At 44.0% G+C, this 27,329-nt stretch overlaps 1 protein-coding gene across 2 annotated transcripts in view; it reads left to right on the top strand.

Moving 5' to 3' along the window:
• Positions 1–27,329, top strand: part of RDX (radixin) — a 230,139-nt gene that overhangs the window by 144,944 nt on the left and 57,866 nt on the right. For both annotated transcript variants that reach the window (XM_077483972.1, XM_077483971.1), the window contains exons 4-7: positions 4,551–4,646; positions 18,994–19,268; positions 21,832–21,915; positions 24,634–24,780. In XM_077483972.1, coding sequence (XP_077340098.1) covers positions 4,551–4,646; positions 18,994–19,268; positions 21,832–21,915; positions 24,634–24,780 — 602 coding nt within the window. The remainder of the gene's footprint in view (positions 1–4,550; positions 4,647–18,993; positions 19,269–21,831; positions 21,916–24,633; positions 24,781–27,329) is intronic.

Raw genomic sequence — 27,329 nt, 5'->3', positions numbered from 1 at the left:
AGTTGCAAACCACTGTCCACTTTTCCACTGGTGTGGTGTAGGGTTCCAGTTTATACAGGGTACTGTTTTTTTGGTGCCATTTAGTTGTGTATTACTAAAGGGTGGCTGGTGTAGCATTCTTGCACCGTTAGGGGTATTTGAGAGTGCTGTTCTGTGCCTGGGAAAATGAGCACTACTGTGCCTGTGCCGTCCACCCCTAGGGGGTTACTGTGCATGCAAATTCTGCCTCTTTGGAATTGGGACACTGGCCAAGCAACATCTCCTACTTCTCCTATCTGAGGGCACATTGCAGCAGTTTGCACTCACAGATCCTGGGTTACAGTGGCCTACAGGTGCTTGCACCGAGGCATCGTCCCTCCTGCTCTGTTGGAAGTCATAAGTATTCCTCTAAGGATATTTTCTTCATGGGGATAAGGGGTGCAGGGATAAGGGGTCAGATTGGCTCAGTAGTTCAGGCTCAGCCTTTAGATCCATTGGGGGTTGTAATGCAGGGCCCTAGTACACTCTACTCTGATGGTTGCCCCAATTCTGAATCCCTTCCTTTCTCTTGTCGTTCAGCCAGATTGTCTGCTGCACCTTGAATTTTCTGCCAATGTCAGATTTCACAGGCAAAGTTTTTCACTTTGTCGAGGCTCTACACCACAAGGGTCATGACTGTGCCCCTTCCACCTCCCCTCTTGAGTCAATCTTTGACTTTGTCCTAGAGTAAGTTACAGTGCAAAAGGAGGAGTGTCATGAATCTGCAGTAATATTTCATGCCCTGTCTGTCTGCTTACCTCTTTGGTCTGTGTACCGACTTTGACTTGTTATGCTAACTATCCCTGTCTGCTTGTATCCCTGACCTGGGCGTTTTCTCCTGACCATCCCTGTCCGCTTGCTGACCCGACCCTTAGCTTGTCTTCCTAACTGTTCCTTGTTGCCCTGGATTGCTACTTCCTCTCTATCCACAAGGGCCAGCCATTAGCGTAAGCTTGGAGATCCTGGGGGCCGCAACCTGGGGTCAGCTGCAGTGAAGCCCATCTTCGCCATCAGAGGCTCTGGTGAAAACCTGCTGGCTCTTAGATTCTGCACCCTGGGAAATCTTATGCTCTAGCTCCCTGTTTGATCCGTGTCGGTGCTCAGGTGAAACTGCTTTCCTGAACCACCCAGAGCTTCATCCGCAGAAGTCAGCCGAAGGGCCCACAACCTTAGCGGTGCACTCCTAACCCCAGCGGTGTGCACCTGTCACCTGGCCACAGGTGACCTGACAAGGAGCTGCCAGCTGAGGAAGATTCCCCACCTTCTGCGACATCAGATCGGAAGGATACTGCTATGGATATTTCTTCCAAGCTCAAAGACTGTTGCTACACTTATGGAAGCTGTATGCTCATGTTTAGCATTAGAGCAGCCAAAGGTGTTGAGTATCTAAGGTTCCCCATGCTATCCAAGATGTCCTTGTTCACACACTGGTTGAGCCAGTTCTTTATAGAGACTGGCCTCACCCAGAGTAGATCTTTGCTCCTCCCAAACATTTGGCTCACCAGTATTCCATAACACTCATGGACCCCGTGGATGTAAAACCTATGTTCATCAGCCTGGTAGATAAAAGGATGGAAACGATTTGACTTGGTTGGTCCTGCCATGCAAACTAAATGTACAGCCTGGAACCTCAGTTTCATCCTTATGTGAGCTGGACCTTTTACCTTCAGCTTTACATTGCTGTGTAAATAGTTTGGTTTATACTTTGCCAAATTTCCAAAATGAGCCTTTCCTCTCAGCACATGCACAGGATTCTGTGGCTTAAATGCTGTCCTGCAGAACACCCTCGCAGGATACTCCTTGAATGGTTACCCTTTGAAGCCTGTTTGGGCACTCCTTTGGTTTCCTTGAAAATCTCAGACACCTGGGTCCAGAATGTGTTAACAGGGGCTACAATATAGACTTATACACTCTGCCTTCATCCAGCTGCATGCTCTTCAACGTTTCTCATTCCTCATCTCAACAGATGGATCGCCTTGCTGCTGTTAAACAGTTCTTAGATCAAGGGGTCATTATGCCTTTACGAGCAGGGCAATGCTTTCAAGGTTACTGCTCAAATCTCTTTATAGTTCCCAAATAAATGGAGTTGTTTGGCCCATGCTGGATCTTTAAACTCACTTGTCCCTATGTTTTCTTGGGCAATGCCAGATCAGTCAGTGCCTGTCTTCAGGGGGATTTTCTGCCCAAATTAATATCCAGAGTGCCTATCTACACCTTTAAATTTTTCTGTCTCACCGCTCTCTGCAGTTTCAAGTCAGCATTATCAGTTTGTTGTCCCCCTTTGGGCCTGTCCACAGTCTTACAGGTTTTCATCAAGGTACTTACACACAGTTCTGGCTTTGCTCTGTTCTTAAATCGGAGTTCCACCCAAAAATGTAACTTCCGCTTTTCGGGTTCCTCCCCCCTCCCATGTCAGTATTTGCAGCTGCTGACTTTAAAATAAAAAATAAAAAAAACGGCGGACCTCCACTTTATCTGCTTTAAGTGATTTATGTTGTGGGGTACCTGGAAAATGGTACAGGCTCTGCAGAGCGTTGATTTGGATATTCAACCTCCAGAAGTCATTGCCAGACCCATCTTGCAGATTGAAATACCTGGGTATAATGCTGGGCCTGTCCTTGTCCATAATTTTTTGCCTCAGGACAAACTTCTGTCCCTTCATTCCCATGCAAAAGCCCAATTCTGGTTTTGTTCTTTGCTTGGGTTTTATGGTGGCCCCCTTCGAGGCAGTGCCATATGCCTAATTTAATTTCAGACTATTGCAACCAACATTCTGGGCATGTGAACCAAAGGCACTCATTCCTGGGACTGCCCTATTTGTCTGTCTGCCAGGGTCAGACTCTTTAGCATGGTGGTTTTCCAACCTGGCACTGGAGTTAGGGAAGCCCTTTCCTCCACAGATCTCAGAATGGATGCCGGGGAGCGCTCTTGAATGCCTTGTTGGTGCAGGTGACTTGGTCATCGGAGAAAGCTCAATTTCTTGTCAAAATTTTGGGACTTTGATTATTTTTTTTTTGTTCCTCCAAAGCTGGAATCCTTTAATGAGGGTACCCAATGAAAATCCAGCTAGAAAAAGGCATGGCAGTTAGCGTATATGAATCACCAGACATTGCGCAACTCTAAGGGAAGCGGACATGTTCCTCACTTCAGCATAACTTTATGTTCTGACCCTGTGCACCATCTGCATCTCAGCTGTAAAAAAAAAAAAAAAAAGGCAGGATGAATTTCTCTGTCGTCCATGCCTAGATTCAGGAGAATAGAGACTCCATCCAAAGGTCTTTCAAATACTTGGCCACTTTTGGGGAATGTCCCATGTTATCCATATTGAACAACAAAGTTGGATAGGTTTGTCGCCAATGCTCTGGTGACACCATAGGATTAGTTCAACTTGGTGTAGTCCTATCCAGCCCTTCCTGATTTTTCCTTGCTTATTCCATAGAATAGAGGAGGAGGGCACTCTGGTTGTCCTCATTGCACCAAATTGGCCCAGGAGGACGTGTTACTCAGACCTACTCCAGCTCTTGTGGACCCTTCTGGATTGTTCATACCTCCTGCCCCAAGAGCCGGTGTTCCATATTACTTCTCGTTGACTGATTTTAACAGCAGGACCCTTTCAGACTCGCGAGTTGAAGATCTTTCATCCTGGGAAGTACTTTGTGAGACATTCTGTCTTTCTGCTGTGAACCAATAGTTGGCCATGAGTACCATTAAGGTACAAATCTTGGCCTTTATATTATATACCTTTGGCCTCTCACTCTCTGATTATGTTCTTTGTTCAGGAGTAGCTTACTTCTCTCCCCGTGTTTGTTCTTTTGTTTCCCCCTGAGATCTCAATCTGGTTCTCTCATTTCTACAGAAGCCACCCTTTGAATCTATTAGGGATAGTCCTTTGTCTGAGGTTACTGGTAAGGTAGCCTTTCTTCTTGCTGGACAAGGTTATTTTGATGCCTGCTTCTTCCTGATGGTGTGTTCTGTCATCCTCCTTAATAAGGATTTATTCCTTATGTCCTGCACTGAAGTATTCTAAGCAAATTTCCCTGCACTGTCTGAACATAGCTCATGCTGTGTGAATTTACCTCTCAATTCTGAAACTGAGCATTTCATGGGCCTTTCAGCTATAAGGCATTGGCTTCTGTTCACACGTTTGTTAAAGTGGAATTAAACCTCTCCAAAAACAAGTTTTAATTGCATCTCAAGAACTTTTAAACATAATGTGCTGGCATGCACATCATATTGACACATTATGGCAGTATTACCTGGCAAGCCATCTGACTTTTTGACTGCTTGGTTGGCCACTCCACAGTGGCATCATTCCTGTGAATTGAAGTCACACTATCACAGCAAAGAACGGTGCTGTATATGTATGATTCGTATGGAATGTGTATCCTGCAACAATGTTGACACGGAATAGCACAGGGCAAATGGGTATATCATTCTATGGTTTGCTGATCCACAAGCTTCCATTGCATACGATTATTACGATGTCAGAAATGTTGTCATCTCTATAGTGGTAATTTTGTCTCCTTTTGTAGGTGGTGAAGACGGTCGGTCTGCGTGAAGTCTGGTTCTTCGGGTTGCAGTATGTAGACAGTAAAGGTTATTCAACGTGGCTAAAGCTGAATAAAAAGGTTTGTTGCCCCACTTAATCTACTTTTTGTTAGCTCTGATATATCCCTTTAGCATTTTTAGTTATTCAGTCTTTTGTTTAGCGTTTTAATTACAAGCCTGTTATTTTTATTTTAATAGGTTTAATGGGTTTATTTTTAGACCTGCAGTTTTAGATCAGGCTGGCTACTTCTAATGTGCTTGAATCCATGTAAGAGAATTGAGTGATCAGCCTTCCATGAGTAAATTAAACCTATGGCTTTGTCAGGTTAAATGTGCGCATAGATCTATACATTCATCTAAATTATGGAACCACCTAATGTCTGTAGGACACTTGCAGACACTGGGTCATTGCGGGTATTGCCATCAGACCAGTTTGAAATCCTTGTCGGGAAACTCTTTAATCAGATATAAACCAGAGGTGTCTGCAGCACAATTGCCCTAAGGGCCAGTTCACACTGCAGCGATGCCAGACATTGCATGTGATCCGCACTGCACTGCTGTGCAGATCACATGCGATATCTGTGCGATGCAAATTCAGCCATACACATCGTGCCAAACTCGTGCAGGACCCTTTTCTTTTTTTTGTCTGCACCAGAAGCAGATCGTATGGGTGTTCACACCCATGTGATCCAATTCTAGTCCAAATTGATAGTTCACACTGCGATATGCAAACTAATCTGGGGGTGTCATTAACTTTGGATTGACACTCCCAGCGCTTCGCTTAGGGCAGTGTGAACTGCCTGCGAGTTAGGTGCAATGCAGAAACCTGCGCTGGTTTCTGCATCGCACCAGTGTGAACCGAACCTAAATGGCCACTCACTACAGTTGTTTGTTTAGACATTGACTGGCTGATTGTTATCTGAGGATATAAGGCCTGGTAATCTTGCCATGTTTTTTCTGGGGGACACTACAAACCGTGAAAATACATTGTTCAAAAATGGTGTACTCTGATGGTCCAGAGAAATTATGTGCAGCTGACACTATAGCAAATGCAAGAGGCTCTCTAAAAGCAGATTACATGGGAACTTTGAGCATCAATGGCAGAAGTAGAGCTTTGTAAGGCTGGCCATATATGGATTATTATTATTTTCCCAATTATTCTGATCTTAAAAAAAAAAAGTGGATGGAGGAATCCTCCTAATCTGTTCTATTGTATTCAGACTGTTTTCAAACAGTCTTGTTCAACATAGGTCGATTATTAGTAAGTCTTCTGTTGAGTGGCAACAGCCATAGGTGGATTGAGATTTGGCGGCCAGATTTTGATCCATCTTTGGCCAGTTTAAGGGTGGACAATGGAGACGTAGAACTGGAACAGGTGCATCAAATCTATTACCTCCTGTGTAATGCCTTGTGAGCCTCAAGAACACAGCACTCAACTTGGGAAGTCTGTGTAAACCTCCATGTACAATCCATGCAAAAAAGGGAGAAGGGCTGGTGCCATGAATGTCCGCAAAAGCATCATTTTATTATTGTGGGTGAACGGCAGCCAACACATTTTGGCCATCAAGCCTTGATGATCACCCCTACTAAAAAACGCAGTAGTATCAAAAATGCATCCAAGTCGCTGCACTAGGGTGAACCTAGCCTAACTAAACCTGTTACATGTTCGCAATCACATAGCATACCTTAATAAATAAAACATTGTTACTTATTTTATTAAGTGAATAAAATTCCTACCTAGCTTACCCCTTCCATGTAATGATGTAATTGGGGCAGGGTTGGATTTGTACCATAATTGACCCTGCTGTTACTTTACTTACCAGTAAAAGGCATGGGTCATATGTTCCCTAATTGCACTTTTGAAATCATTCAGAATAGCTTGCATTCCTAAGTATAAACCTACTCTAAAGAAACAACTAGAAAGGTAAGAAGGTTTTTTTTATTATTATTATTTTTGGTATGTTGTGTGAATTTAGTAAGGGTTTCTTAAATTTGACTGCAAAAGTGGAAGTGTACTTTAACCACCTCCCGCCCGCCATATTGTCAATTGATGGACGGGCGGCGACTCTCGTTATGGAACGACATCATGACGTTGACGCACTCTCGCCACGCATGGGTGATCGATGACACAGCGCATCATCAATCTCGGTAAAGAGCCAATGACAAGGCTCTTTACCCATGTGTCCAATCACTGCTGATCACATGTAAACAAGGAATTATCAGCATTCCTTTCCTCGCACTGACACTGTGAGGAAGGGAGAGCCAATTGGCAGCATTTCCTCACAGGGGAGATCTGCACAGATATTTAGGGCGTGCCCAGCAGTGATGCCAGTTAATGCTGCATATTGGCGCCTCCTAATCAGTATCCTTCAGTGCCGTGTCATTAATGCAGCCTCATCAGTGCACATCCGTGAAGGAGAAAAATTACTTATTTACAAAATTTTATAACCGAAACTAAGAAAAACATTTGTCTCTTTATTTTTTTATTTTTTTTCTCCATTTATTTAATAAAAAATAAAAACCCAGGGATGATAAAATACCATCAAAAGAAAGCTCTATCTGTCTCAAACAAAATGATGTTTCCTTTGGGTACAACGTTGCATGACTATGCAATTGTCATTCAAAGTGTGACTGCCCTGAAAGCTGAAAAATGGTTTGGGCAGGGAGGGGGTAAAAGTGCCCATTAGGCAAATGGTTAAAGCTGTGTTAATATTTTTTTTTTTTTTGATTGGGTAAGTAAAGAATAACAGAAGGGTTAAAATACTTGTCCTGGAGAAAAAAACTGCTTTAGATTTCCGTTAGAGCTGGCCAATAGCTGAATCCTGAAGCAGTATATCATGTGACCTCTGTTATAATGAAGGATCCGAGTTTGAATTATGCCACGTACACACGATCAAACAATCCGGTGGAAAAGTCCGGCGGACTTACGCCGGACAATCCGCCTGTGTGTAAGCTCCGGCTGACTTTTTTTTATCCCAAAAGTCCGGCGGACTAAGAAAGTAGCTTTGCACACCAATCTGTCTGCCGGACTCGCAAATTTCGGCGGACAGTACGGCCGTGTGTGTGCCAGTCCGCCTGGAGAAACGTCCGCTCATTTTGAGCGCGGCTCCAGGTAGCCGGGGCCAGCGAAGGAGGTGTCGCTGGCCCCGTCACCTGGCATGGACTACGGTTAAAATAGTTTATTGCACAGCTCCGGGGGTCTTCTTCCGTCTTCGGAGGTCTTCTCGCTGGACTCCTCATAATCTTCTGCTCTTTTGCTAGCTCTTTCACTAGCGGAGGAGCCCGGCTTTCTTCTTCGCCGCCACCCTCTTCTTCCGACTAAGGGTCTGATATGGACCTAGGGGTGACCCCCATGCTGTTTTTTTCGGCGTAGGGATTCCCTTTAAGTCCATACCAGGTGACGGGGCCAGCGACGCTTCCTTCGCTGGTCCCGGCTACCTGGAGACGCGCTCAAAATGAGCAGATTCCTCCCCGTGTGTGGGCGAGTCCGTTCATTTCAAAAGTACGGCGGATAGTCTGGCGGACTTAGTCCGCTGTACCTAGTCCGCCGCAAAAGTACCGCGTGTGGGCAGGTAGCTCTTTCGGACAGTCCGGCGGACAGTCCGGTGGATAGTCTTCTACGTGTGTACACGGCATTAGTGAACTGTCTCTGAAGTACAGATCATGTGAATAAATGCCTAGGTCTTCAGACGTGCCCCATATGTAGCATTATTTAAGGAAATGTAGGTCTTTCACCCTTTTTATTATTTTACTTTTTGCCCACCGTATAGTAAAATGAGGGTGGGCGGGATCCCCCCCTTGTTCTGGGGTGCCGTCATATGATGACGCCCCAGTGTCACTGCTCTCAGGTGGCGATCATGGTCGTGCTGTATCCCTAGGATAACCTGGCTCTTTACCCATGTGATCGGCTGTGTCCAATCACAGCTGATCACATGTAAATATAAAGGTGCCATTTATCGGCTCTCCCTCGCCTCACAGCGGCATCTTTTCGCAGGGGAGACTATACAGATAATCAGGGCACTGATAATGCAGCCCCAGTCGGTGCCCATCAGTGACACCAATCAGTGCCTGCTCATCGGTGCCGCCCATCAGTGAAGCATATTAGTGCACTTCAGTGCCGCCTCATCAGTGCACATTAGTGAAGGAGAAGAATTTGCTTATTTACAAAATTTACTGACAAACTAAGAGAAACCTTTTTAAAAAAATAAAATAAAATTTGGTCTTTTTTCAGTTTTTTTTTTTTTTGCAAAAAAAAACTAACAAACCCAGGAGTGATTTAAATGTCGCCAAAAGAAAGCTCTTTTTGTGTGAAAAAATGACAAAAATATAATTTGGGTACAGCATTGCATGACTGTCCAATTGTCCTTCAAAGTGTGACAGCCCTGAAAGCTGAAAATTGGCCTGAACAGGAAGGGTGTAAACGTGCCCTGTATTGAAGGAGTTAAAGGCTGAGTTCACCTTTACATAAATGCATGAACATCTTGCAAGTAAAAAATTGTGCATGTGATTTTTCAAACAGGAGCCTGGAGGTATTATGCCCATGATCGGCAGTTTGCGGTTGCAATGTCAGGCTTCTGCACATTGCCCGTACCTCTGTATGGACTGTTGTGGCAGAGCTGTAGGCAATGTGAATGAACTATGGGAATGCTGATCAGCATGCCCGTAGTTCATTCAAACTACAAGTACATCTGCTGTGGTGGCTGATAGTACTTGTAGTTTAGTAATTCACAGGAAACTGCATGAATGATGTGGCTGTGTGGACAGAGCTACTTTTAAAAAGTGACAGCAGGTGCATGGAGATGAATCTCCGCCCATGGTGAGGTGGTGTTTGTATCATTGCCTTGCCCCCCACTTTGACCCCTTGAAACCACAAGGAAGTGCAGAGCTGCCCCATTCACTTGAAAGAAACCGGGTATATTTTCTTCCACGAAGCAACATAAGGTTGGGGTTGGGGAAATCAGTATTGCTTGGACCTTGAAGAAGGGGGCAGACCCCGAAAGCTTGTCCTAAAGATTGTATGTTAGTGCAAATAAAAAAAGTATTACGGACAGTACTTAATTTTCCCTGTCACAATTGCACTAATATGGCTACAATCACCTCAAGTACAATGGGGAAGAGAAATCTTTGTAGCCCACAATATACAAGGGTTGTAGAAAGTGTATTTTTTTACCATTACAAATGGTCAGAAATGATTCCCCATTGAAAACACTTCTAAATACAGATGGTAAAAGTGGCAAAACTGATGTTTTTAACCACTTTCAGACCGGACCATTTTGCTGGTCAATGACCAGAGGTCTTTTTACAATTTGGCACTGCGCTGCTTTAACTGGTAATTGCGCGGTCATGCAATGTTGTACCCAAACAAAATTTGCGTCCTTTTTTTCCCACAAATAGAGCTTTCTTTTAAAGGTATTTGACTGACTCTGCGATTTTTATTTTTTGCGATATAAACGTAAAAAGACTGCAAATTTTGAAAAAAAAAAATATTTTCTACTTTTTGTTATTAGAAAAATCCAATAAACTCAATTTTAGTCATACATTTAGGCCAAAATGTATTCAGCCACATGTCTTTGGTAAAAAAAAAAGTCAATAACTGTATATTTATTGGTTTGCGCAAAAGTTGTCACATCTACAAACTAAGGTACGTTTTTATGGAATTTACGCAGCTTTTAGTTTACGACTGCCTATCTCATTTCTTGAGGTGCTAAAATGGCAGGACAGCACAAAACCCCCCCAAATGACCCCATTTTGGAAAGTAGACCCCCTAAGGAAATTGATAAGAGGCATGTTGAGCCCATTGAATATTTTATTTTTTTGCCTCAAGCGATTGAATAATGACAAAAAAAAATTTTTTTTTTTTTTTTTACACAAAGTTGTCACTAAATGATATATTGCTCACACATGCTATGGGCATATGTAAAATGACACCCCAAAATAAATTTTGCTGCTTCTCCTGAGTACGGGGATACCACATATGTGGGACTTTTTGGGAGCCTAGCCGCGTACGGGGCCCCGAAAACCAAGCACCGCCTTCAGGCTTTCTAAAGGCGTAAATTTTTGATTTCACTTCTCACTACCTATTACAGTTTTGAAGGCCATAAAATGCCAAGATGGCACAAAACCCCCACAAATGACCCCATTTTAGAAAGTAGACACCCCAAGCTATTTGCTGAGAGGCATGTTGAGTCCATGGAATATTTTATATTTGGCACAAGTTGCGGGAAAATTACAAACTTTTATTTTATTTATTTTTTTCACAAAGTTGTCACTAAATGATATATTGCTCACACATGCTATGGGCATATGTGAAATGACACCCCAAAATAAGTTCTGCTGCTTCTCCCGAGTACGGTGATACCACATATGTGGGACTTTTTGGGAGCCTAGCCGCGTACGGGGCCCCGAAAACCAAGCACCGCCTTCAGGCTTTCTAAGGGCGTAAATTTTTGACTTCACTCCTCACTACCTATTACAGTTTTGAAGGCCATAAAATGCCAAGATGGCACAACCCCCCCCCCAAATGACCCCATTTTGGAAAGTAGACACCCCTAAATTTAGGGGTACACTAGTGAGACTCGCAGGTAAAAAAGCACCTAGGCTGTCAGCGACTGTATCAAAACGCTACAAGAAAAACTGTTAGCGATCGCAGGGATCAGGCCTGACTCTGCGAACGCTGCAGTTATGCGTGTTGTGTTTTGTAAGTGACAGTGATCGATCGATACTGCACTTGGGTGGGCTGGTCTGGGCTTGGCGGAGGGGCTAAACGCAGGTGCTAGCAGGTATCTGGGCTGATCCCGCTAACAATGCGTTTTGGGAAACCTAAACTGCTGGCGACGCTAATATAGATCTGATCAGATACTATATTACTAAGGGAGGTGTATGCTTTGTGCGTGGGTGTTAGCGGTACTGGCACTAACCTGACGCTGCCTGGGGCGACGCAGACCTTATCTGACCCTCAAACTTATATCACCCGCCGGGTGATCAGGGGGTTAAAGCTTTATTAGGTAATAAATGGCGGGTGCCCTGAAACTATAAAAAAATAACTAACCAACCAGCGTCACCTGTAACAGTTATATGGTGATCACTGGTGAAAGGGTTAACTAGGGGGCAATCAGGGGGCTTTATGCGGTAGTATATGGGGGTCCCTGGCGCTATAAAAAGCTGCGGCGAACCTAAATACCTACCTGCCTAACTAGCGTCACCTGTGACACTAATGCAGCGATCAGAAAAACGATCGCTTATTAGGCTGGGTTCACACTGGAGCGATGCGGGAACGCCACGAATCCGCGGCGGGTTCCCGCATCGCATGCCTCCCGGCGGCAGTTCACACTGCCCTATGCGAACTGCTGGGAGTGTCAGTGAAATGTTAATGACACCCCCAGATCAGTTCGCATATCGCAGTGCGATCTGCAAACTCGGATCGCATGGTGTGAACACCCATGCGATCCGATTCTGCTGCGGACCAAAAAATGGGTCCCGTGCGAGTTTGCGGCGGGTGCGACGCGAATTCAGCCATACTATCTGTATGGCTGAACTCGAATCGCACTGAGATCGGATGTGATTTGCACTGCAGTGCGGTGCGAATCACATCCGTTCTCATAAACCGCTGCAATGTGAACCCAGCCTTAGTGACACTGGCGACGGGGGGTGATCACGGGGTTAAACCTTTATTGGAGGGGTTAGGGGGGGTACCTTAGAACTAAAGGGGGCTAACCCTAACTGCCCTAACAGTTATTACAGTCAAAAATGACACCCACAGGGTGATCAGGGGGTTAAACCTTTATTAGGTAATAAATGGCGGGTGCCCTGAAACTATAAAAAAAATAACTAACCAACCAGCGTCACCTGTAACAGTTATATGGTGATCACTGGTGAAAGGGTTAACTAGGGGGCAATCAGAGGGCTTTATGCTGTAGTATATGGGGGTCCCTGGCGCTATAAAAAGCTGCGGCGAACCTAAATACCTACCTGCCTAACTAGCGTCACCTGTGACACTAATACAGCGATCAGAAAAACGATCGCTTATTAGGCTGGGTTCACACTGGAGCGATGCGGGAACGCCACGAATCCGCGGCGGGTTCCCGCATCGCATGCCTCCTGGCGGCAGTTCACACTGCCCTATGCGAACTGCTGGGAGTGTCAGTGAAATGTTAATGACACCCCCAGATCAGTTCGCATATCGCAGTGCGATCTGCAAACTCGGATCGCATGGTGTGAACACCCATGCGATCCGATTCTGCTGCGGACCAAAAAAAGGGTCCCGTGCGAATTTGCGGCGGGTGCGACGCAAATTCAGCCATACTATCTGTATGGCTGAACTCGAACCGCACAGAGATCGGATGTGATTTGCACTGCAGTGCGGTGCGAATCACATCCGTTCTCATAAACCACTGCAATGTGAACCCAGCCTTAGTGACACTGGCGACGGGGGGTGATCAGGGGGTTAAACCTTTATTGGGGGGGTTAGGGGGGTACCTTAGAACTAAAGGGGGCTAACCCTAACTGCCCTAACAGTTATTACAGTCACAAATGACACCAATGCAAAAAAAAATAAAAATGCAATTGGTGTCACTGTGACTGGGGCGGCAGGGGTAATTGGGGGGGGTGATCGGGGGGGGGAGGGGGGTTGAGAGTGTGCCTGGCATGTTCTACTGTGTAGTGTCGTGTTGGTGCAACTCACCGATCCTCTCTCCTCGGTGCCGGAACGAAAAATACCGACACGGAGGAGAGATTACATCACTTCCTCTGCCTGTGTTTACATTACAGGAGAGGAAGTGATGTCACGCCTCACTTCCATTCGTCAGGAGCGATCGCGAGGGGGTGGCCATGAACGAATGGCCGCCCCCTCATCCCAGATCGCTCCTGAACGGATACCGACCGCCGCTGGCACCGGGGGGGGCCCGATCGGGCCCCCCACCCGCGGGAAGGCAGGGACGTATATATACGCCCATATGCCTGCCCGTGCCATTCTGTCGACGTATATCGTCGTGCGGCGGTCGGCAAGTGGTTAAACGTTGGTTACCACCTGTAAAGTCACAGCGTTCGGAAGAGGTTTTTAATTGTCCTGTGTACATGAAGCCTTACGGGTCAAGGTCTTTATTAAATCTTTTTATTTATTTCCTTAATAAACGGACAAAACAAGATGGAACAAAACATCATACACATTGGAGCAAAATATTAATGCAAGTTCAAGATCCAATTACTTTACATATCGGCCATCAATTCAAAAATAGAAAATAAGAAGAGAAAGATAATTAAGAAAGGAGTATTTTAACTGGGCTAGGATCTAAAGCAGGGATCCTCAAACTACGGCCCTCCAGCTGTTGCGAAACTACACATCCCATGAGGCATTGTAAAACTCTGACATTCATAGGCATGACTAGGCATGATGGGAATTGTAGTTTCTGAACAACTGGAGGGCCACAGTTTGAAGACCCATGATCTAAAGCATCCCATTTAACAAATTAACCACTTGCCGACCAGCCAACTTCATTATGCTGCTGCAGGTTGGCACAATCCTGCGAACAACCGTATGTGTACATCGGTCCCTTTTAAGCAGGATAGCAGGCATGCACCACCGGAGCCGCATGCTTGCTGCACATCGGGGGTGCAGATGATCGCGGGCATAAGAGGTGGAACAGGGACGTGTGTGTGTGTGTATAAACACACACATCCTAGTTCTGTGAGGAGGCGGGAGAGATTGTGAGTTCCTATGAGCTGGGAACCCCGATCTGTCATCTCCTATAGTCATTCCCATCCCCCACATTTAGAACACACACATTGGAAAACAGGGAGGGGTCCATAAGAGCTGGAGTATGTCAGAGTAACATGTCCTCCTGGGCCAAAATTGGGATCTCTGTATAAGACTTGTCCGGAAAAAGAATAACTTAGTATTTTCAAAAGGTATGTCTTGTTTAGCCCTAGCAGCCGCCAGGACCCTATCTCTATCTCGATAATTCAGTAGTCGTAATAAGAGGGGCCTAGGAGGATCCCCCGGTTTAGGTGATTTTTACTGAGTTTCTAATTAACTTAATTTTCTGTAACAGAAATATTGAGACTCCAAAGCCTGGAATTATTGTGGTGGCGTTTGTCTATTGGTATCCCTGATATAAACACTCACCGGCCACTTTTTTTATTACACCTTGCTAATACTGGATCGCACCCCTTTTGCCTCCAGAACTGCCTTCATTTGTCGTGGCATAGATTCAACATGGTGCTGGGAACATTCCTCAGAGATATTGGTCCATATTAACATGATGGCATCCCGCAGTTGCTGCAGATTTGTCGGCTGCACATCCATGATGCAAATCTCCCCTTCCACCACATCTCAAAGGTGCTCTATTGGATTGAGATCTGGTGACTGTGGAGGCCATTGGAGTACAGTGAACTCGCTGTAATGTGCAAGAAACCAGTTTGAGATGATTTGAGCTTTGTGACTCTAGCCTGCTGGAAGTTAGCCTTCAGAAGATGGTTACACTGTAGTCATAAAGGGATGGACACGGTCAGCAACAATACTCAATGTGCTTTCCCTGTGGTTCCTGCATCTGCAAACATGCTGCAGGTTAATATCCGTGGGGGTGCCATTAGGAATGAATGGCAGCCCTGCACATCTAAAGGCCATTTTTTGGTGCGGGAACAGCTCCGCAACCACCCTGCACAGTGTGAACCTAGCGTCAGCACCAACGTTTATGCATCAGTAGTGTGTTATATGCAATGCATGTTTACCCTGAGCAGCGGTGGTAGTCAAGAGTACATTTGTTCTGTACGCATGTAAACATCACAAACATGTTTTTTTCATTTTGATTTACACTGCAGACCAGTGTGTGTATAGGTCAATAGAATACAACACTGCTGCCTACAGATCCGTATACGTTAGAGTATTAATGACAAAAATGTAAAAACAGAATAATTCAGCGCTTGGGTTTAAACAGGTTCTGGATAAAGCAGCCTCCACACAATACCAAATAGAGAACCCAATTAAATATATAGTGTGGCGCTAAATCACTCTCAACAATGTAACTATAAAAATAATTAAGTGAAAACTCATCTATATTATGTGATGAAAAGCAAACCTATAGCAAATATCCTCTAGAAGTGTGTAATATGTGACAACTCATAAAGTTCTTTATAAATATTATAGAAAGTTCCATTTCATAGCATGGAAAATGCAGACAAATGGAAGACGTTTATGAATATCTTCAATGATGTGCAGATCACCATCCAGTGCAAATAAGAATGAAATTCCATGCTGACAGAAGTAATGGCCTCTTACCAAATAATGTGAACCATGTGTAGTAAACAATGATCAACAAGACTTGTTAAATGCATTCCACATTTAAGTGTCTCCACCATCCAGTGCCCATCACCAACATGTTGCCACTTTATGCCAAATAAGATGGTCAGCCTCCTACCCCTCAGTATGGACAATTACGGGTTAAATGGTCATAAGTAGATCACTCCAGATGGGAAAAACACCACACACATCATAGCGCAGTATCAAACTTCTTTATTCCAAGAAAAATATGTACTTATTAAGCGACTGTTCCACTGCTGCTACACCTTATAAGAAGCAGTTAAAACTAGGCGGTATCCGAGTGCTGCATACCAGCCGGCAGATAGCGTGATGAAGTCAACTTTATGCCATATCTCACCGCATTTGGTTATAAAGATTACATCCTCAGGGGGATCCAGTGCCTATCACGTTGATGGGAGCTGGATGTGGCATGCATTTAACTAGCTACACATGGTCCACATTATTTGATATGCTGTTATTACATCACTTATGTCAGCATGGAATTTCTTTCTTATTTGCACTTAATGGTGAGTTTCACATCATTGAAGAACTTCATGAACTTTTTCTGCCTTTTCTATGCTCTGAAATGGAACTTATTTGATAATATTTAGAACTTTATGAATTGTCACACATTGCACACGTCTAGACTATGTTGGATATATGTTTGCTTTTTATCGCGTAATATTGAGGAGTTTTGTAATTATTTTTATAGTTACTCTTTGTTGAGAGTAATTTAGCGCAACACTATACAGTGGTGTGAAAAAGTGTTTGCCCCCTTCCTCATTTCCTGTTCCTTTGCATGTTTGTCACACTTAAGTGTTTCGGAACATCAAACCAATTTAAACAATAGTCAAGGACAACACAAGTAAACACAAAATGCAATTTGTAAATTAAGGTGTTTATTATTAAAGGTGAAAAAAAATCCAAACCATCATGGCCCTGTGTGAAAAAGTGATTGCCCCCCCCTTGTTAAAACATACTATAACTGTGGTTGTCCACACCTGAGTTCAATTTCTCTAGCCACACCCAGGCCTGATTATTGCCACACCTGTTCACAATCAAGGCATCACTTAAATAGGAGCTGCTTGACACAGTAAGGTCCACCAGAAGATCCTTAAAAGCTACACATCATGCCGAGACCCAAAGAAATTCAGGAACAATTGAGAAAGAAAGTAATTGAGATCTATCAGTCTGGAAAGGGTTATAAAGCCATTTCCAAAGCTTTGGGAATCCAGCGAACCACAGTGAGAGCCATTATCCACAAATGGCGAAGACATGGAACAGTGGTGAACCTTCCCAGGAGTGGCCGGCCGCCCAAAATTACCCCTAGAGCACAGCGACGACTCATCCAAGAGGTCACAAAAGACCCCACAACAACGTCCAAGGAACTGCAGGCCTCACTTGCCTCAGTTAAGGTCAGCGTTCATGCCTCCACCATCAGGAAAAGACTGGGCAAAAATGGCCTGCATGGCAGAGTTCCAAGGAGAAAACCACTGCTGAGCAAAAAGAACATCAAAGCTCGTCTCAATTTCTCCACAACACATCTTGATGATCCCCAAGACTTTTGGGACAACATTCTGTGGACCGATGAGACAAAAGTGGAACTCTTTGGAAGGTGTGTGTCCAAGTATATCTGGCGTAGAAGGAACACTGCATTTCATAAAAAGAACATTATACCAACAGTAAAATATGGTGGTGGTAGTGTGATGGTCTGGGGCTGTTTTGCTGCTTCAGGACCTGGAAGACTTGCCGTGATAAAAGGAACTATGAATTCTGCTGTCTACCAAGAGATCCTGAAGGAGAATGTCCGACCATCTGTTCGTGTACTCAAGCTGAAACGAACTTGGGTTCTGCAGCAGGACAATGATCCTAAACACACCAGCAAGTCCACCACCGAATGGCTGAAGAAAAACAAAATGAAGACTTTGGAGTGGCCTAGCCAAAGTCCTGACCTGAATCCTATTGAGATGTTGTGGTATGACCTTAAAAAGGCCGTTCATGCTCGAAAACCCTCTAATGTAACTGAATTAGGACAATTCTGCAAAGATGAGTGGGCCAAAATTCCTCCAGGACGCTGTAAAAGCCTCATTGCACGTTATCGCAAACGCTTGGTTGCAGTTGTTGCTGCTAAGGGTGGCCCAACCAGTTATTAGGTTTAGGGGGCAATCACTTTTTCACACCGGGCCATGATGGTTTGGATTTTTTTTCACCTTTAATAATAAACTCCTTCATTTACAAATTGCATTTTGTGTTTACTTGTGTTGTCCTTGACTATTGTTTAAATTGGTTTGATGTTCCGAAACACTTAAGTGTGACAAACATGCAAAGGAACAGGAAATGAGGAAGGGGGCAAACACTTTTTCACACCACTGTACATTCAATTCGAGTATTTTATGCTTGTGACCGCCTTAATCCCGATCTGAATGGGTTTGTATGTGTGTCCCCTATATTCTTTTACTGCTGCTAGAGTCCATGAGAATTATAAAAAACAGTTGGAAGCTCATTTACTGGAATGCTGTGAATGTTTTTTCAATGTGTTATTTGTTTCCACATATCTTTGAATAGAAGTGAGGTGCAGTGAAAAAGTGTATTGAGGATCAATATGCATGAACATTAAGCAAAGCAATGAGAAGGTAAAAGCCACAGGTACAAACATGTCTTAAGTCTTCCATGCAGATTTCATTATGTGCACACACTCATGTCGCCCTCAACACAGATCATAGTCCATGCTGTCGTCTTGTGTGATAGCTGCATGATTTTGTACAAATCATGAAGTCTCATGGTAAGAATTGGCATGATTCTGTCACTTTCAACCTGCCTTGTTGTGACCATTCCACAAACAAACCACATGGTAACCACACCAATGTATGAGCATATGCATACCCTCATAATTTTAACTACAATGGGTATAATCTTATAATTTGTCTGAAGAAACAACTTAGTCTGTGATGTTTCTTATTGACTAGATTCAAGTCTGCACTGGAAATTGGGATCTCTGGAATGAATCGGTTGCCATGGGGCAACACAGGCACGTCTTTCAATTACATGGATAAACAAACATGACCCAAAATGACTGCTGTAAATCCTTCTGGTTAATAGATGCTCATTTTATATGATTTTTTTTTTTTTGTTAGGTCACACAACAAGATGTTCGGAAAGAAAACCCTCTGCAGTTCAAATTCAGAGCTAAATTTTTCCCAGAGGATGTGTCGGAGGAATTAATTCAGGAAATAACCCAGAGACTATTCTTTTTACAAGTTAAAGAAGCGATTTTAAATGATGAGATTTACTGTCCTCCTGAAACAGCCGTTCTTCTGGCCTCTTATGCTGTGCAAGCCAAATATGGAGATTACAGCAAGGATGTTCACAAACCAGGTTACCTGGCCAATGACCGGCTGCTTCCTCAGCGGTAAGTAAAGCATGCACAAGGGAACTCATCCACCATAAACCAATGTGTGCTCCTATTCTTCTAATGAATGGAATGGCCTGGTATTTTTTCCTTGTTATAGGAGTATTGATTCCCATGTTCTTGCAGAATGAAAATCAAATGGAATCTGTAAATAACATGCCCTGCTTTGCCAAGATCAATGCTGTGAGCGTCGCTTGCAGGTGATGCACAAAAGCTCGAGGTCACTAGCACAGTTTTAAAAGCATAATCTGTGAACCAATTTCCTTTCATAAATGTGTCAAATCTCATCCTTTTTGTTTTGTATTTATTAGATGTTTATTCCTAGAATTGTAGCTGGCTGTAATTTCCTCTCCGCTGTGGTGCTATATATAACTGGTTTTCCTCTTTATGAGTTCAGTACGTTACTTCCGATATTGTTGAGAAATGAGAACTGTATGCCTGCATGTTGTGTATTTAGGAGACCTATATGGAGACCAATTACTGTATATAACACTCTGTCTTCTATGAATGCTGATCACCTGATAAGTGAAAAAACGTACCTCTTAATTTTCTTGAGTCGCCTAACCAAGTGCCTTATAAAAATGCAGGTTCCTGTCTGCCCTTTCTCTAAAGTATTGCTTTGCGAGTGGGAACTACCTCAGTTGCATAGGTCATTGGGCGCTCTTTCCCACCATACAGTGTTGGGGAGGCATCATCTGCTGCTGTTCCTGCGCAGTCCTTTCCTTCTGCCCACCTACAGTGACTTTGATCAGCTTACAGTCATTCATCTGTATGGGTTTTGTGAGTACCTAAGGCCTTGCCTTACATTACCTTTTCTGCCACGCAGTCACAGCATGTCTAATTCAAGAACCGTGCTAACAGTGCCCGCAACTCATACATGCCCAAGGCCACAAAAGCATTCCCAGTGTACCCCTTGTTAAAGTTTTTTTTTTCTACATAGATTGGAAATGCCCAGACAAGATGTTTTGCTCACCCCACTGGTCTGCCCCAGCTGTGGATCCGTCAGTATACTACCTTAGCAAAGTGACCACCATATTCTGGTAGAGAATGCGCCTGTCTTTACCAATACATGGTTGGAAGCCCTCTAAGGATCTGTTCTCGCTGGCAGGCCCTGCTACTCATCTTTGATGTGAACTTGTTTTGCCAAACCCAGCGTGACTGGTTTAATTTTATGGAAATAGATTAAACCACTGCTTCAGTTGATCCACTGGTCATAGAACATTTGGAGCAAATAGTTGTAGCTTTAGGCTACAGTCGTGACAGACTACTGGAAGTTTCCAGTCTCCTCTCTTGAATGGGCTTGCTGCCCATACACATGTAAAGGGCGCTTTGGTGAAGGTGTGGGACTGTGGAGCCTGCATCCAAGACGTGGCAGCTCTGCATGGCCTTTGAGGGACCACGTCTTTGTCAAAGACACTACTGGTGGCAAGGGTACTTATCTTAAGAAGAAGAATCCTAGTGAACTGACCGCAAAATCTTCTCCCTCTATCGGTTAAGAAACATTACTTTAATTTCCCCACTCCTGCATCATCCTTGTCCAGTTCCCCTAAGCTTTGCTGGCTGTCCACCCGGAAGGTCAAGGGCTCAAGTCCGCAAAATCATCAGATAAACCTTCCTCAGTACTTATCTAGAGTGGGGCAAGGTTTGTTTAGCCTTTGAAGATACTTGGACTGCTTGCATCCCAGATGCTTGGGTGCAGGATGTGATCCCCAAGGACTACAAACTGGAGTTTTTCTTTTTTTAACCGATGAGCTTTAATTTTCATTCCTCATTTTCTCAGCCCCCAGACTTCCTGTATCGCTGCATAGAATAGCAGATCTCTGTTAAGCCCTCTCAGGGATTCTAGATGAAGATGTCATTGGGGAAAAAATTTCTGGGGTTTCTCCAACCTGCTCAACCCAATGAAGAATTCATTCCAACTTGGATCTATCTGATAGAGCTTGCAATGACTGTTCACTTTTCTTTTCTTTTTCTTTTATACAAAAAAGAATAACACAATGTGGATACATAGCATTCAGTAAAATGACATGTAGATACAAAATCGTGACAAATTCAATGAGCAGAAAAACAATAGCTGCTCTACTGAGGGCTGAAATTTCCCAGTGGAATGCCATAATATCATATCCCTCAAAAGCAAGAAACGGCAAGAAGGCTTTTCCATCTCTGATGCTCACCTTTAATGTGGACATCCTGACAGTGGAACACTTTATTACTGAACGGACAACAAAAAAAATGGGATTGTGCTCGTTAACAAAAAAAAAAAAATACTTCTCTTGGAGCCCATTGAGAGACATAGGTTGTTTTTTTTTTTTTTTTTTTTTTTTTTTTTAATTGCTTGCCAATGTCCAGACCTCCTGTAGGCTACGGAATAACCCAAAGGTTAAAAGACTTCCTATGTCCCTCAGCAAACTCGCAGAAAATACTTTTACATTGAGTACAAAAATCCTATTTTGCACACGATCTGTTGGTTTAGCCTTCCGCTTGAACTTTGCTAACATTCATTCTTCAGTAATTCTTGGTTTAAACAATGGCTATTTAACATTGTTCTGTTTTATTTTTCTAGGGTTCTGGAACAACATAAACTGACAAAAGAACAATGGGAAGAAAGAATACAAACCTGGCACGAGGAGCATAGGAGCATGTTAAGGTATGAATAGTAATAGTCTGTGTACATGCTACAAGTATTTAATTCTGACTCGCTGTGTGTGAAGTCTTTCTGGGTATTTAACCTTTTTACTGCCGCTGACTTTTAGCATGCATCACTGGCAGTGCAGTGTTTTTCCTCACACTTCTGGGTACTACAGCAGACAGAGTGTGTATATCTCGCAAGCTAACAAGTTCTCTGTTTTCAGAAAATATATAATATTTTGGTGGTTTTGTGTTTTAAACCTGGGCAAAGTATGCATAAACAGCAGTAGCAGCTTAACAGGTAAAGATCAGACTACACAAAATTGGTATTTCAGTTTTTGCAAGATGCTAAAATTTAAAACCTCCTAAGGCTTCATGTGCACCCTGCCTACATTTTGGTTTTGAGTTTTCCAGCGGCCAAAACATTCCTATCCTGAATGGGATTCTTCCACGTTCAGGAGCGGGAGGTTGAACCTCACTTACCCACAGCAGCTCCTAAATGCTGCTCAAAGCCTGTGTGTACAATGAGACGTAGACTTTTATGGAGTTGTTTAGGCGCTTTGGGAAAAAACACCAAAAGCTCCTAAACTCAGGTTTAGGAGCTGGTAGTGCACATGAAGCCTAATAGTTTCTGATGTCTTTCTTGGCACTACAGCCGCACAATTGTTGCTCCAGTTCCCCACTACTGCACATCTTTAGGTGTTTTTATAAGCTGTGGCCATTCTTCCTGCTGGATGTCCATTTTATTTTGTTCAGCTTGCATCAGTTTTTGATAGACTAATCTCCCACCGCAGTTTTGGTTTTGATCCTATTACTGTTGTGTCCAAAAAGCATTAGAAACCAGTTACTGACTTGGCCCATCACACTCCATAAGTAATGTCACTTCTGGCTCACCACAAACACAACATAGTGTCAGGTTATGCTATTCAGAGTTTTCTTTTTTTGTGTTGCATAACCTGTACTAAAGGTTATTTAAATAGTTCCCCCAGTAATGGTATATTTCTTGTTGAGACATTTTGTGGATGAAGGAAGGTTCAGCTCTAGATGGAACTGTGCATGTTGGTTAGCAGTTGTCAGGCTTCATTTCTTCTGAAAGACCCCACATTTTGTGAAGCATTATTTGTGCGCATTAAAGCCTAGTTGCAAACTGTGCCAAATTTCCTGGGACACTCCCAGGATTTAGACCTTTGTCACGGTCACACCGTTTCCTGGGAAATGTTTCCTGGGAAATCCCCCCCCCCCCCCTAAAGGTCTGCGGCCGGGACTCCTAAAATATCTCCGCCCGCTGCCATTTTACTAAAGACCAGCTATCATGAGGAAGAAAGAGGTGGAACCCAGGCTCCGCCTCTTGGTTCTTCCCTTCGTCCTCCACAAGATGGTCTTCTGTAATGGCACGGAGGCCAAATCACCAGCGGCCCGCACCCAGGGAATAGGGGACATCTAATGTACGGAGGGACACCACTGGCTGGGGACACCTGATGTAAGGAGGGACTCCGCTGCCTGGGGACACTTGATGTAAAGAGGGACTCTGCTGGGGACACCTGATGTAAGGGTGGGACTCTACTGGGGACACCTGATGTAAGGTGGGACTCCGCTGGCTGGGGACACCTGATGTAATTTCTCCCACCATCCCTCGTTCATCTCAGACTCTAACCACGCCCCTTTTGAGGCATGCTCCTTTAAACCACACCCAGTTTTGTTTAAACCACATCTACTTTTCACCGCAAAGTGCTTCACGCATCATTTTTCTTTGCTCTCTGCATCCTGCCTTCAAAGAAATGCCCCATCCCGTAATTATAGGAAGACTTCATCTACAGACAAAGTGCTCCTATAAATTTTTTTGCAATGTTGGCAACTACGGCATGTACAGCCAAAAGTAGTTTTCATTTGGGGCTCTAAGGGGGATCATCACCAGGTTTGTCATTTTGTGGCGTGTAACTAAAATGGTTGAAAACTAGAAAAAAAATACCTGCTATGCAATGGCAACAATTCGTGATACTTTTTTTTTCTTAAGGCCTCGTGCACACAGGATGTGTTTTAACTCCACTTTTAGAGATGTTTTGCGTTTTTCTTTTTACTTGCTTCTAAACACCCCTAAATGTTTTAGCCTATGTGTCCTTGCACGCACAGGCGTTTAGAGGCAGAAAAAAACGCAGGGCCAAAGCTTGTCCAGGAGAGGAGCCTTCCAGCATCAAAGCACTTCATATGCCTAAAAGTGTTAAAAAGTGCGCTAGGTGTGTCATTCGCTTGGGCATTCAATACATTGGCTAGAATAAATGAATATTCTGGCCAAAAGAAAGAATGAATGCCCTTTAGGCACGTTTTTAACATTGCTTTTACTCCTCCGGAGCCTGGGTATCCAGGGGAGGAATAAAAAACATCCAGTGTGCATGGGGCCTAACTGTTGACCATCCTCTAAAAACAGCGCTTTACATTTAACTCTCTCAACACTTAACCCTAAATTCATTCCAACACTTACAACAATTTAGTCCCAAGACTAAGCCCTAATACTGTCGCCTAATATTTTGAACACTCACTCATCCTGTGTTGAAAGCAAACAATCCAGTGTCAAAAGCATACACTCCCAATATCTCATCACCAAAATATGATCTGAGAAAACTCTCTTGTGCATCTCTGATTTAGTTTCATGGATTACTATAGAAGTACAATTTCTCTGATTTCTAGTCTAACTTTGGCCAGCTTTTAATATCCTTTATGGTATTTGTTTTCTCTACAGGGAAGACTCTATGATGGAGTACCTGAAAATTGCCCAGGATCTAGAAATGTATGGAGTAAATTATTTTGAGATAAAAAATAAAAAGGGCACAGAGCTATGGCTGGGTGTGGACGCATTGGGCCTTAATATATATGAACATGAAGACAAGTAAGTGTTTTGTATGTGATTTGGCATCTGAAATAATTTCTCTCTTAAAGTAGTTATATACAGTGAAGGAAAAAAGTATTTGATCCCCTGCTGATTTTGTACATTTGCCCACTGACAAAAAAATAATCAGTCTATCATTTTAATGGTAGGTTTATTTTAACAGTGAGAGACAGAATAACAACAGAACTATCCAGAAAAACTTGATTCAAAAAAAGATATAAATTGATTAGCATTGTAATGAGTGAAATAAGTATTTGATCCCCTATCAATCAGCAAGATTTCTGGCTCCCAGGTGTTTTCTATACAGGTAACGAGCTGAGATTAGGAATACTTTCTAAGAGCCGGTTCACACAGGGGCGACTCAGATCCGACTTCAGGTCGCCCCTAGTCGCCTCAGGTCGGACAACATGTAAAAATCAATGTAAGTGAATGAGAGCCGTCTTAATGCACACTACTGAACTCGCTCCGACTTCAGAAAAGGTTCCTGTACTACTTCAATCCGACTTGTAGGCGACTGGAACCCATTGATTTCAATGGAGGTCGCCTCCAAGTCGGATCTCCGTCTATACGGAGACGACTCTGATGGAATTATCAGCTCTCAAGAGGGAACTCCACGCAAAATGTATGGATTCCCCCTCCGAGAGCATACCAGGCCCTTAGGTCTGTTATGGATTCTAAGGGCAACCCTCTACGTCGAAAAAAACGGCGTGGGGGTCCCCCCCCCAGATCCATACCAGACCCTTATCCGAGCACGCTACCCGGCCGGCCAGGAAAGGGGGTGGGGAGGAGTGAGCCCCGCCCCCCTCCTTAGCTGTACCAGGCCACGTGCCCTCAACATGGGGGGGTACCTTGAGGAAGGGTGGGGCCGAGTGGGCCCCCCCCCACCCCAAAGCACCTTTTCCCCATGTTGATGAGGACAAGGGCCTCTTCCCGACAACCCTGACCGTTGGTTGTCGGGGTCTGCGGGCGGGGGGCTTATCGGAATCTGGGGACCCCCTTTAATAAGGGGCCCCCAGATCCTGGCCCCCACCCTATGTGAATGAGTATGGGGTACAATGTACCCCTACCCATTCACCTGTGAAAAAAAGTCTTCTCGCCGGACTCCTCCACTATCTTCTGCTAGCTCCTTTACTAGAGGAGGAGCCCGGCTTTCTTCTTCTTCACTGCCGCCCTCTTTTTCCGACTTCGGGGGTCTTGTCCCCCTCTTCGGTTCTTCTTGCTGGGCCACCACGCGCGCCGCCTTCTAGCTCTTTTACAGGCGGTGGCCCGGTCTTCTGTCGCCATCTTCTGTTCTCCTCTTCTCTTCAGATGTTGCCACATAGCTGTCTCCGGTCACAATAACAGGGGCGCAGCGACTTATATAGGGACATCACCGGATGATGTCCCCGCCCATTATGATGCCACAGTCCCAGCATCCGCTCCTGGCCGGCCGGGTAGCGTGCTCGGATAAGGGTCTGGTATGGATCCCCTTAGAATCCATACCAGACCTAAGGGCCTGGTATGCTCTCGGAGGGGGAACCCACGCCAAATTTTTTTCATAAATTTGGCGTGGGTTCCCCCTTCAGAGCTCATTATCTGATTGGCCATGGCAAAAGTCGCCTGGCCTGGGGCGACTTAAAGTCGTGTTGTAACTCTCCCCAGGTCCTGTCTAAGTCGTGTTCAAGTCATCTGCAAGTTGCCTCACAAAGTCGTCCTGGAAGTCGTGTCGCCCCTGTGTGAACCGGCTCTAAAAGGGGATCAAATACTTATTTCACTCAGTAAAATGCAAATCAATTTCTAACTTTTTTGAAATGCGTTTTTCTGGATATTTTTGTTCTTCTGTCTCTGTTATATACCTAACATAATTATAGACTGATCATTTTATTGTCAGTGGGCAAATGTACAAAATCAACAGGGGATCAAATACTTTTTTCCCCTCACTGTATTTAAACATTTATACATTTAAAAGTACACATTTTATACCATAAATTTACAGGAGATCACGTGGACAAGCTTAAATAACACCACCGCTTCTGCCTAAAGCCCTTTATAAGGTACTTGGGCACTTTATCCCACTCTTTTGCTCCAAGGACATTACATTGTAGCAAAGTGTAATTTCTGCAGTGTTGTCACATGAAAAGATATAATAAATGATTTACATGTGAGGGGTGTACTCACTTTTGTAAGATACTGTCTATCGGCTTCCTCGTGCAAGGTATGAGCAAGGCAATACACAGACAGAACTGCAAAAGACCTGCATGGTATCAGCAATCTGCTGATTGCTGGTGCAATGCTTTACAGGCTCCTGCAATGAAAAATAATAAATGCATTTTTTTTTTGTATAATAGAAATAAACAAGAAACTTATAATCGCAGAGTCCACAGTAGTAAAAAAGTCTCTATGAAAATTGCAGCAGCGCTATAACTTTTTCCAAATAAACTGTGTTCAAACAAAGGTAATCCGATGCAGTATATGACAGTCTCTTTGTGATATAAGTAGCTTCCACCACCATTCACCACGTGGGGTAAACGAATCCCCTTTTGGGGATACACTCACCAGATCACAAAGGG

Source organism: Lithobates pipiens, unplaced genomic scaffold (assembly GCF_037356315.1).
Source record: "Lithobates pipiens isolate NorthernLeopardFrog02 unplaced genomic scaffold, aLitPip1_a1.2 Scaffold_16, whole genome shotgun sequence".
In the NCBI taxonomy this organism is placed as follows: Eukaryota; Metazoa; Chordata; class Amphibia; order Anura; family Ranidae; genus Lithobates; species Lithobates pipiens.
Note: the sequence above shows the minus strand (reverse complement) of the source record. Positions and strands in the feature narration are given on the sequence as shown.